Source organism: Cupressus sempervirens, chromosome 10, assembly GCF_028749045.1.
Source record: "Cupressus sempervirens isolate cs-2001-9-10 chromosome 10, ASM2874904v1, whole genome shotgun sequence".
NCBI lineage: Eukaryota > Viridiplantae > Streptophyta > Pinopsida > Cupressales > Cupressaceae > Cupressus > Cupressus sempervirens.
In genome coordinates, this window is record NC_143127.1 from 963933031 (window position 1) to 963945691 (window position 12661).

The 12661-nt window shown below is 35.2% G+C and overlaps 1 protein-coding gene across 2 annotated transcripts; it reads left to right on the plus strand.

Annotated features, from left to right (window-relative positions):
- Window positions 1–302: 302 nt before the first annotated feature.
- On the plus strand, window positions 303–5308 carry LOC149537175 (Polymerase/histidinol phosphatase-like protein). 2 transcript variants are annotated; one of them, XM_089807305.1, is made up of 5 exons: window positions 303–1133; window positions 3274–3398; window positions 3748–4062; window positions 4202–4371; window positions 4741–5308. In XM_089807305.1, the coding sequence occupies exons 1-5, from the start codon at window positions 885–887 to the stop codon at window positions 5148–5150; spliced, it is 1269 nt and encodes a 422-aa protein (XP_089663431.1). In that variant the 5' UTR covers window positions 303–884; the 3' UTR covers window positions 5151–5308. The 2 variants fall into 2 exon arrangements, with proteins under 2 accessions (XP_089663431.1, XP_089663432.1); XM_089807306.1 differs by having other exon boundaries at window positions 598–1133; window positions 3258–3398.
- Window positions 5309–12661: the final 7353 nt, after the last annotated feature.

The following is a 12661-nucleotide window of genomic DNA, read 5'->3' on the forward strand; positions in this document are numbered from 1 at the left end:
AAAATTATTTATTTTATTAATAGAAAGGGAGTATTCATTTAAAATAAAATAAAATAATATACTATATGAAACTTGTTTTTTGTAATCTTATTTTTTTAAAATATTGGAACTGTCAAAGGGCCCTTGGTCTACTGGTGAAGTTGAAAGGCTCACAAAGAGCACACCAAGTATCAAGTCTTGATGAGTGCAAGGCCCCTGACATCTAAAAGGGATGACGCCGCGATCATGCCTTGGGCGAATTTGGCGGAATGGATACTACTCAATCCTTGGTTTAAACAAAAAAAACTAGGTGAAAAAAGCTGAATCTCCATAAGGAAATAAATATTGGACCCGGATTTTCTTTATATTCTGAAACCTATTTGAGGAAAAAACTGTGAGAACACATGGGGTTACCTAGGCCTGTCGTTTAAATATTTCAATAAAACCAATGTTGAATGTTACATCTCCGAGTCTGGAACAAGATATGGCAGGTCTCTGGCGCAGTTTACGAAGCGTTATGTTCCATTGCTCTCACTCAGGTCTGCAAGCCTCTGACCCCCTGCTTGCCCCCTGATAGTTACAAATCAGATATTTACTGAAACGAGATGAAGTTTACAGAGTTGTACGTTTTGGTTGCAGTCCTTCATGTCTACAACCCATTAAACATGGAGAAAACCTAAAATGATACTTTTTTGCTTCTTATGGTAGGATGAATTACGATTAATACCACACACGAGTGAAGGTACCAAAATCTCATAGGTTTATCTGATTAATAGTTCAAAAAAATCCCTTCATACCTATCTCCCATTGGCATATCTGCTTAGTGAATTAGATAGAATCCTCCCATAGACAACAACCATATCTCCCGTCTGTGAAGCACACATAATCGCCCCAGAAGAGAAAGAATGGGGCATGGAAAGAAGAAAAAGACTGGAAAGAAGAGGAGAAAGAGTATAGACCATTCTGCCGCGACAAAATATCTGAAGGAATGGTTTTATAAGATTCCCTCTGAGGAGGCTATCAACGAGGATTTCGTTCCTAAGAGTCTAAAATTTCCAGAGGCTCCTGTCATATTTGAGCTGCATTCACACAGCAATTGCAGTGATGGTTTCTTGTCGCCTTCGGCCCTTGTGGATAGAGCGTACAGGAATGGGGTGAGTTTCAACATACCCAATCCATTTTACTTATGAAGTTATGTTGCAACGTTTTGGATGTCGATTGTGTCATTTTAAAGGTTTTATGTTGTTTGAGATTAGGTTTTTTAATCAAGGATATATCTTTGTGTGCTTGTGTGTTTCCATTTGAGTTTTTCTGTAATGTTATGTTTCTTCCGTATTATTATGATAGGTCCAATGTCTGAAGTTTGTCCTGTCAATTCCTGAGGCTTTCTTATTCATATATAAAAATCTGTCACTAATAAATGAGTTGGACATACTTAATCTGAGTATTGCATGTTTATGGTATGCATTAAGGAGCGTGTGTTGTGAGTAGTTCAACAGAGAGAAAGAAAGAAAATGGCATATGCAATATATATGAGAGAATCTGGATATGATGATCTGTACTAAGCTTAGTAAGCTTGCCTTTTTGGTGTGTGCATTATTAAAAAAATCGAGAAATGTCTAATGGAACTAAGCACCGAACTGTCATGTTCCTAATCTGTTAGTATGTACTTGTCTGATAAACTTAAGCATTCAAACCCTAATGGAACGAAACCCTAACTGATTTGCTTTAGCTGTCACTTTATCTATGTTGGTAAACCTAAACCACTGTATCCCTAATAAAACTAAACCCCTAATTGTCGTATGAATAAGTTGGTAATCTTGACCTTTATTGCATATATGTCTGCATTTGTGCAAATATGTTGTGTGCGTGTATTATATCTCCTTATGTTTTGGCCTTGTGCTTCCTTGTGAGTAAATAGGGTCTTACCATTCTGCCCAGGCTATTGGAGGTCATAAAATAGTTGAAATTTCTGGCCAAAATTTAAGACATAACCTGTTCAATCGGTGATTAACTTTGAGCAGGCAAGACTTTGGCCTCAAGGCTCAAACCGTGAACTACAGTTATTTGGTGGCCCGAGTTGAAAACCCAACTTAAAAAAACTTCTCCACTAGAGAGTATGCACTATGTCTTGGAAGCCAAATATCCTTGTGACCAAAGTATTGGACTTGATGACTGAAGGAATTAACTCAGGCTTGCATATGGTGAAATCACATAGATATGCCTCTGCATACCTTCCAAGAGTGTGTGCCCTGCCCGAGTGGTATTGGCTAAGGGGTCCATTTTGTTCTTGTATTTGTGGAGAAGATTGTATCAAAAGAATCTCTATTATCATGCTTGGAGACCTTGCCTGTCTGATGCATAGAATGTGTTGACCATTTTATGGATATTAAATGGTCAAGTTATTGCCCAGCCTTACGTAGATTAAAGCTAGTGCCCACCTTGCCAAAGTTGTTCTGGACTCCAAATCATGCCTCTTCCAGGACTACATCCTCCATTGGATACGAGAAATGAATATTAATGTGGCCAAATAGAGAACATAAGATTCTGTTGAGCATTTGAGATATTTTAGCTCATCTCTGTAGTGATCATCTGCGATTGAGGATCTCTGTTACCATATCATTAATTCTCCAATATTACATTTATGTTTGGCAGCAATTGATGAAGTCACAGTATGCTGTATTACGCATACGCTGGCAATCTCATGGCTTACATATGCATATAATATATATGTCATTGTTCATTTATGTCAGGCATTTTGTAATAGCTCTTGTTTGTTGTAGTGGTAAGTTGAATCAAATTACATGTATGTGCATGGGTACAAATTTAGGTAACCAGGTTTTAATATGCAATTTATAGTGGCTTGCCAAAAGGAAGTGGACCAGTGGGGAGGTGAGGTTGAGGGTGGGGAAAGACAAAGAGGAGGGCAAACATAAATTTTTTATTAGTCAATTGACATTTGTACATATTTGAGTTTCGTAACATTGACAGTGTGTGCCAGGCAGTACTGCTTTAGATGTTAGTTTTGCAATCCAGTTGTAGACATTTAAGCGGGAAGTATGGCTGCTGCAAATGTCTCCTGCTTACCCACCAGTTTAAATCCAATTTTATAGATGAGGCCTACCTTTTTTAAAAACGACAAGTTCCATTATTTCTGTAGTTATGGAACGTATGTCATATATATGGGAAACTGACGATTTTCTTTTAATTTCTCTACAAGTCTCTCTAAAAGTATTTAGTCTGTGAATAAACTTTTGAATGTCTTATGAATGGTTTAGAGCATGTGCAGAACAGGTGAGAGTGCTTGCCCTGACAGACCATGACACTATGGCAGGGGTACCAGCTGCCTTGGAAGCTGCCCGTAAATACGGTATCAGAGTAATTCCAGGTGTTGAAATCAGTGCAATTGTTCCATCAAGGTTAGCCAGCCTCTTACTTGTCTATATGTAGGCATATGTTGCAGGATTACCATCTTAGTTGAAGCTTTTGATCACATAAATCATCAGACTATCTAGTCACTTGGTGTGTGGATTTGAACTCTTTTTATGAATCATGTTCTTGGCCCTCCTTGTTCACCTTTCTTGGTTACTCTGGTAGAAAGGAAAGCACCAACAAGTTTTTTGAACTGTTTCTACTTTTTTATTTTTATTCTTAAATTTAATATAAATGAAGTCAGCTCATTGAATCTATGAATAAAAAATCTGCTTTAAGGCTAAAATTTATTTAGTTTGAGATGTTATTTCGTCTAAATCTTTTATCGTCTAACAGGACCGGTTCTGGCAAAGGAGAGCCAGTACATATATTAGCTTATTATGGTAGCTGTGGACCAGCTAAATTTGCAGAGATCGAAGAATGCTTAGCCAATATAAGAGAGGGCCGCTACCAGAGGGCAGAAACCATGTTACTGAAGCTTAAAGATATGAAAATGCCCCTAAAATGGGAACACATTGCACGCATTGCTGGAGATGGTGTAGCTCCAGGAAGACTCCATGTGGCTCGGGCAATGGTTGAGGCTAGATATGTTGATAATACAAAGCGGGCTTTTAGCAAATACCTACATGACGATGGACCTGCTTATGCTATGTATGCTACATCTAATTTTTCAATGCATTTTGGGATCACATAGATGATACAGGTTCCTGATTGCAAATTGAATATTTAACGTCCAATAAATAGGTGAATGAATCTTGCTAGAAGTGGAGTCTTTTTGATTATTTTGCAGGGGTAGTGAGATTCTTGCTGAAACAGCAATAAAAATAATATGCCGGACAGGAGGAGTGGCAGCCCTTGCTCATCCATGGGCTTTGAAGAACCCTGTATCTGTTGTCAGAAGCCTTAAAGAATCTGGCCTTCATGGCATTGAAGTCTATAGAAGTGATGGAAAAGCAGCTGGTAAGGGGCGTCTCGAATGGAAGTCTATTATTTTCATTTTGGTTCTTACTTCTTTGTTTAGAAGTTAATGTGGTTGTCCAACTTACCATTGAACTTCAGTGAAGTACAGTTTCTTTTTTAATTTACTGGAATTTAATAATTTTTTTTTTCTTTTAATTTTAGTGTCTATTTTGCAAGCAAATAATTACATTTCAAATTATATCAATTACACAGTTCTCCTTCAAATATAACTGATTAAACTAATAATGTTGAGCTCATTTTAAGGGTTTAAACCCTGTAATGCCTTGGGAAATTAATACCTTCCATATGGTAATTTAGTTTCTATAATCCTGATGGCGATTTCTTATTCTGGTGCATTATATGAATTAGGATTCAGTGAATTAGCTGATGCTTATGGCTTACTGAAGATTGGAGGGTCTGATTTTCATGGAAAAGGTGGCCCCAATGAAACTGATTTGGGAAAAGTAGCTATTCCAGATTCAGCAATGCATGAATTTCTCAAAGTAGCCCAGCCTATTTGGCGCGATGCTCTTAAGGATATCTTACGGGGATTTGCAGAATCTTATGAACCAAAACTAGATAAGATCATTTGTCCCAATGGCGATATGTCTTTAAGATGCAACACCACTGATAACAAGGAAGAAACTATAGCTTTGCATCTGTCTTCATGGTTGACAAAAGAGGAAGAAGAAGCTGTTGAGGTGGAAGCTGTAAGATTAAAACTTTCACATACTTTCATCAGGGAGGAGGGGAAACGGATGTTTGTTATTAGAAGATGATAAACAGATGTTTGTTCTTAGAAGATAATATGTATTGCATTTCTTTGAAAATATTTTGTGCTGGTCTATGGGTGTGAAGTTGATTTCTGGTTTGTGAGGCTTTAAATCATGGACATTGAGATTTTTGTGGATTTGAATATTAAATGTTCACTTGATAATTTCAGCCGTTTCTGTTTTTTCCAATATAATTAATCTATTGTTGAAGTTTAAGTTCATTACCTTTAAGATGAAAGAAGTTATAATATACAGCTAGCATGTGTGCATTGCTTGGTTCGGCTTGCTTACCGCTGTCCCACAAGAAAAAAATAGCTTTGATATTTAATGTAGAAAAAGTGTTCTAATGCAATTTTTATATATACAGATAATTGCTTATACTGGATGACCTGGTTTCTGAAAAACATTATTATATACAGGGTATCTCCTAATACACTGTGTATAGTTTTGAAATAACCTTTAGGCTATTTTGAATATATAAGGCTTTCTTTTGCAGACTGATTTACTGTCGTTACTAAATATGTTGAACTGTAAATTTGTAATGTAATGCTCTACTAGTCATTTTAAAGACAATTTCTAAGCTTGTTGGAGTTATTGACAGTACCTACACATTTCGAAAAGCTCATTCAAACCCTAATTTAGGTCCGAGCTGTCAACTGTCTTCAAATATACACGACTTTGAATGTGAACTAACTTTTTCCCAAGCACCTGCTGCTTCCACTGTACACAGAAGTAAGTTACAATCCAAAATCCATTAAAAGAGCCTTCAGATGATTACATTTTCATATTTTGTTTGCAAATATATCATGACAATGAATTACATATTATGGTAATTGTGTTTCAACAAGATAAATAAAAAGGCTAGTGGACAGTAAATCAATAAAATAAAAAAGTTTTGTGGACTGTAAATCAATAAAATAAAAAAGGTTTTGGGACTGTAAATCAATAAAATAAGAAAGGTTCATGGACAGTTATAGATCAATCATGACCAATTGATATAATATGCTTGTGAACTTATTAATTGGAGTTCAATTATTTTTTTATTGGACTTTCCAGAATGTTTGCGGTAATCTACAACTAGAGACATTCAGTTGATCTAATGAAGTTTTTGTAGCCATTAGCAAGGCCTCCAAGCGGGAGTAAAGTGGGATAAGAATTTGTCACTTCTGAAGCTTCATAGCAATTGCAAGGATATGGAGTTCAAATAAAATCACAGCATTGAATTGACCAATAACATTTTCAGACACCTGCAATGAGCAGTTATCCCTTTTTCCTCTGGATTGATTTCTGGGTAGGATGATGTTTCCATAGTCTTACAGAGAACTCATTTCATGGTAAGGTGATGTTTCCATAGTAAATTGATATAAGAATTTGTCACTTCTGAAGCTTCATAGCAGTTGCAAGGAGATAGAGTTTGAATAAAATTACAGCATTGAATTGCGCAGTAACATATTCAGATGCCTGATATGAGCAGTTATCCCTTTTTTAACTGGATTGATTTCTTGTAAGTTTAATGCAAGATTGATTTACATCTTCTCTCTCTGTCATCTCGGTGGGGTCATTCATGACTTTTCAATTCGCCTGATGACTATTCCTCTCACTTTACATTCTAACCATCAAAATAAAAATCAAGAAATGCACAGACAAGGTCGGTAAGCCTTTTAATCTTCTGGATCGTTAAATAAATAAATATAATATATCATGTATTGTTATAGAACGTATCATGTATTGTTAATTGCTGTCATAAATTGTTTTACTTTTTGATGAAAGTAAAATGTGTGTTGGTGGTTTGGAGTGTGATAGGTGAATCTACAGTAGATTCTTTCACACATTTATGTCCACAGACTAAGCTTGTAGAATTGTGATGTACATGCTTTTGCATGCGTTTGGTATAATATAGCATTCACAATTTACAAGTGTTGAAATTATATGCCCATTTCACACATTTTGGTAATTGTATGTTTTCTTTTTCCTCAGGTGTTGATAGCATATTTTTATTGTAAGCGGAGGATTCTGGGCACAGATTGTCACTTAACAGAAAACCGTGTTGTTTTTGTCACATGTTCCCCATCATCCTTCTCCCAACCAGCAACATTGAAAATAATAAAGTGCGGATCACATTCACATGAATACTTCAATTTATAATGTGCCGGGACCAAGACTTGATGCACAATGCAAAGCTAACAAATAGAAGGTGAAACAATGGGGGTTTGATAGGGAAATGTAAAAACAGAATAGTCAATCTTCACAAAACTGTTCAACTCTTGAAATTTAATGCAAATTATAGAAAGGGAGTTTGTTATTTGACTAGTACACAAAATGGTTGTATATGGTAGAAAACACAAAGAAAATGTTGGGTAATGTTGAATGAATGCAATCCTCTGTCTATGTCAGTTTCAGTTGGAGGGAATTTGCTGTGTTTGTTGACGTGGTTACATCATCTCACTCATATACACTAGAATTTTTTTTCTTCGTTGCATTAGTATTGATGTCAATCAAACAAATTATTAAAATTACCACAGATAGTTTGCTAGATAAAACATCTGAGCTGCATCTAGAGAAATGAATTAGAAATTAAATGCAAATGGAACAGTTATATCTTGGCACATCAATTCAGGTTCTTTCTCCCAACATAACTCTTGTAACACTGCATTTTTTGATCAGGGATTATCTCCATTCAAAACAACTATGCCTGGAGTGGAATTGTTTTGATTTATCATCAATCCAAGCTTTACATTTTTTACAGGTTCAGGAGCCAAATGCACGCTTGGGTCAGAATTGCATGTGTTGAAGAGTGCAATTATGCTTCTAGAATCTTATATACATAAGGTAAAATTCGAAAATGCAATGCTACTAAGTTTATATGCAGAATTAACTTGAAATGAGCAAATATTTTATTTGGATACAGCAGGGTGATTTTTCACCTGTGGAAGAAAGTGAACGGAAACACTGTAGGGTGATGTTTGTGAGTTCTAAGGATTATAATTACTCTTCATGTTGGATAATGAATTCACCATTGTAGAGATTTTGTGAAATACTGGATATTATGAATTAAACTAATACTTGTGTGAGTGAAAGGTGTCGGATAAACCAGCTTAACTTGTTTGCCAATAAAGTTCTACTAACATGCTTGTAAGGTCAAGTTGTTCAGGTATGACCAACACTCATCTATCTTTGCTATTTTTCGCATTTGCAATTATAATGATATGCTTTTTATGAAGCACCACTCTACCATTGTCTTATATTTTCTTCTTATAATAGACTGATTTCTGTAACAACTATAATTGTCTGACGTGAAAATCTTCACCTAGTTTTCTAGTTATAAGTTTACATTTTTGAACGAAAATTAAATAGCTAAATTTTCAGTGTAAGTTTTTTTTTGCTGTATGAGGTTTTCAAAGTAACTGACTTACAAAGATTGTAATCTAGTACAACTTTAATAAATGACAAGTACATACATGTGATTTATCCAATGTTACACCGGTGCGTCGGGATGACGGGACATTGGGACAAGTTTCCGGGATGGGGGGAAATGGGCCTCATTTTCAGGACGGCGGGGGGATGACGGCAAGGGGAAGGGTGTTGTATAGTATGCATATAGAACCTAAAATACTTGTTATGAAATGATGTTTTAGTAGAGCATACCATATTTAAATACTTGAACACAACAAAATTGCAAGATGAACTAGAACCATTGAAAATTCAACCTAGTAACATACTACATACCCAATAAAAACATTCAAAAATAAAAAATCAAATAGAAATTGAAGTCCCCATTCCTACGGCAGCATGGTTGCAAAATGGTGGAGGTGGGAGTACTTGGGTACACAAGTACCTAGTGTAGGGACGTCTCAGGGATGGGTGCTCTGAGGTTTGGGAGGGGGGGGGGGGGTGCAAGTCCCTGTGTAACACTGGATTTATCCATTAAACACAAGGAAAACAACAAGTGTAACTTTCAAGAAATTGAAATGTAACCATTTAAATTCAATCATCAAATCTATCTATGTTCTTAGATTATAAAATTTGAAGTCAGGAAAAGCGAAAGAGTACTCACAATGTTCTGATGTGAATGGTGACAGGCTGTTGTGTAGGCTATGTATATCATATATGTCTTGTAAATCTTGTCCATGTCTTGAAAGAAGGGAACAGTATCACTGGGGAGTTTATCCACCCAACCATAAGTTGTGGTTGATCCCCATTGCTCGCTTCATTACTTGAAGCAAATTCGACCCTCTGCAAGGGATGGTTGATGGTGGTGTCAAGATTCCTTGGATTTGGTTTAAGAATACCTACAACTTGGTCGTACCCTTTAGCTAATTGCTACCCTGGTACGATGCCCCGGTTATTGTATCTGGTGTTTTTATTTTGACTATCGTTCAATATGCACCTTGGCCAAGCATTTAATTAAGTTGGAGTCAACATTTCACCCTTCCCACTTGACCTTAGGTTAAGGAATGCTTCCCTAAGACTTAAGTTGATCATCTTGAAGGTACAAGTTGGTGTCTGTAGTTTGCATCTTGGTAAAATTCAACTAGATTGACTTAAGTTTTTAGAATGCTGTGAGCTTAACTGGTATGAATCAATTACTCTTAATCTTGGTTGCTAACTACAAGGTTCTTAACTTTAATGGCACATCTTCCATGTTGTTCCACATAATCACTGTAGTACTATAGTTAAGATGAGGCAATCTTCCCTATAGAGTTGTGAGGTTCTACTACATTTTCAATTTTCTTTATCTATCTCCTTATTGATTTTTGTTAAATCCATGTAGCTTGTTGATCAATTGTATACTGAATCTAAGGAAGCATTTGTTGATGGAAGTGGGTTGACGTTTTAAGGGATTGTGTATCTTGTGTACAACTTGTGTGGATTTTTGTTTGAGAATATGAATGATATACTCTTCAAGATTATAGATATGATTAAAGAGTTCTCTATCAAGTATTACAAACTACCTAAATTTCAAGGATTTGATAGTAAGGAAAACTACAAGAAGATGCAAAATTAGAGATTCTTATAATGGTACACTATAAATTGGCCTCTAAGAACATATTCCTAAAATCTCATCCGACAATGCCATCATAGGAGTTTTTCAAGCAATTCTAAAGTATGCTAAATACATAGTTTGGGTCACAATGAATTTTGGTAAAATAATCATGAATAGATATGTCAGATATAACCAATTCCATCTTGGTCTACTTCTATGCTTGTGAAGTCAACAAATGACAATATCTCTATAGATTTCCGTTTTGCAAAGGTTAAAGAGAAGGTGATGGTTGAATGATCATTAAAGAATAAGATATAAATGGGGCTCACATGCAACATCAAATGGGGCTCACCCAATGTATATAGAAATATTGCAGAGAGGTTACAAAGAAAGAGAATTCACCAATTGTGCACTTGATGTCATCCATGAGATAAAGACAAGAGTTGGTGGTTGTAGAAATGTTGCCAATGGTTTTATGGTTGCTGGTTAGATCTAGTCTTTAAAAAATGATAGATGATTTTGTTTTTCCTAGAAAAAAAATAAACTCATTGCAAATAAAAATTGACTTGCAGAATAAAATAAATAAATGTTTTTTAAATTAAAATTATACCAAATTGCATAGATTAGGTCGTACGACTCGATTTACATTTTTTTAACCTTAAAAATAACATTTGGTGAGTATTGCCAGATTTATGGTCGAATTTCACCATAACAATAACTTTAAATTTCTTTTGGTGATTATGGCCAGATTTATAGTCATATTTCACCTTAACAACATATCAAACGTAATAGTGAGCTTGGATTTGACATATGACACACCTAAAGATTTATGGTCCCCAATTTACAAAGTTATCTCCTTAATTTTGACACCAAATCTCTCTAAACATTTAATGCAATGGAACTCCAACTTCTATGATACCATGTATAAGAATTGACTTATAGTAATCAAAGTAACAATGAAACAAGATTTAGAAGCCAATGAAAAGCACAAGAAAGAGATAAAATATTCCATTGAACTGTAATAGATAGAAAAGTATTGGATGAATTGACAAAATTTAATGGATTGACTCAATTGGAATACATTACAATGTAAATGTGTTGGCTTATATAGACAAGGAAATAAGAGACTATGATAAAGAGTTGATAAGTTATCACCCATACAAGGTGGAATCACATGTCCACCAAAAGTGAATCATTATCCATATTCAATGAAGGATGTGCAACCAATAGAGAATGATTATGTGATAAGTGCAATAAAGGTGGAGAGAACACAAAGTGTAAATGTAATAACAACTATCACCACGTAAAGTAGGATTTCTATTAAAGTTGCAAACTTCTAAGTGTCTCATACACAAACTACTATGTATGCATTATCCTAATTAAGAATATATAATTACACCATTATAATGCCCTCAAAAAACACACTTTATGTGATGAGACCCATTTATATTGTTTTACTAGACACTTTTATGTTGGTTAGAACATTGTTTTACTATTACAATCTTTGAACTATAAGTTTTTGCATTGTTTCGTTAATACTTTGTCTGCAACTTGATGATAATTGATCCTGTTATGATAGAGTGTCCTTTGCGATAAAGCAACCATCCTTAAAAGTTCAAAATAGATATATATTTTCATGAAATATTATGATGGTTGTTGTGTTTGATATATTAAAAGATGAACAAGAATATGCACGACACTAATAATATGGGTGCAGCTATTGAATAAGTCACACAACATCAACTTTCAATGTGTCATTTGAAGAAGTCAAAGCATGGCAAGTGTAGTCAAGGACAAAGAATTTGTAAAGGAGAATTCCAATCCTTGCACCTAGAGATACTACAACATAAAATCCCAAAAAAAAAGTAGAAATGAGCACTGTAGAAGATATATCTCTAGATTGTCACTAGGTTGGCTTGCAAATGGAGATATTATAGAAGTATACCTTATTCATTATCACCATTGTCAATATACAACTGCTAACAAGTGAGATGCATTCTCTGTCCTCATCAACATGCTTGTAGATGACAATTCCTCAAAACTAAGACCACTTCTACGGACCCTAGTGCTCCATTTGCTTCCACTAACCCTTCTCCCTAAACAAGGACTACTACCGTACTTATATACAGGATCAATAGCCACAAGTCAACTTTTCTGATCATTAATCCTATGATAAAGGAATTATATTACAATAGATAGGCCAAGACCTAAATCCATAAGAGCATTTCAAACAGATACATCATATTGTGCAAACACACAAGAGGGTTGAGCATATATTTAGCAACATACAACAATGAACTATTAAGCATTCCATGTTGTGAATCTTCATTGCAAGCTACAATTTTCCACCCTGACCATTAGAACTGGAAAGCCCAAATAGGACCAAACCAATCTTAAGATAGCTTTATCCAAAAATATTAGAACAAGCTACAAAGCCAGATATAACATCTCCATGATTCCTAAATGACTCCATAAGGAACACATAAGATAACGAGCCAACTCGATTGATTGCTTACCAAAACAATAGGAAAAT

Bases quoted from the DNA above. Each gene is read 5' to 3' on its own strand.
- LOC149537175 (XM_089807305.1), top strand. From the start codon at position 885: ATGGGGCATGGAAAGAAGAAAAAGACTGGAAAGAAGAGGAGAAAGAGT. The intron at 3,399-3,747 runs GTTAGCCAGCCT...ATCGTCTAACAG, and splicing joins AGTGCAATTGTTCCATCAAG to GACCGGTTCTGGCAAAGGAG. The intron at 4,063-4,201 runs GTATGCTACATC...ATTATTTTGCAG, and splicing joins GATGGACCTGCTTATGCTAT to GGGTAGTGAGATTCTTGCTG.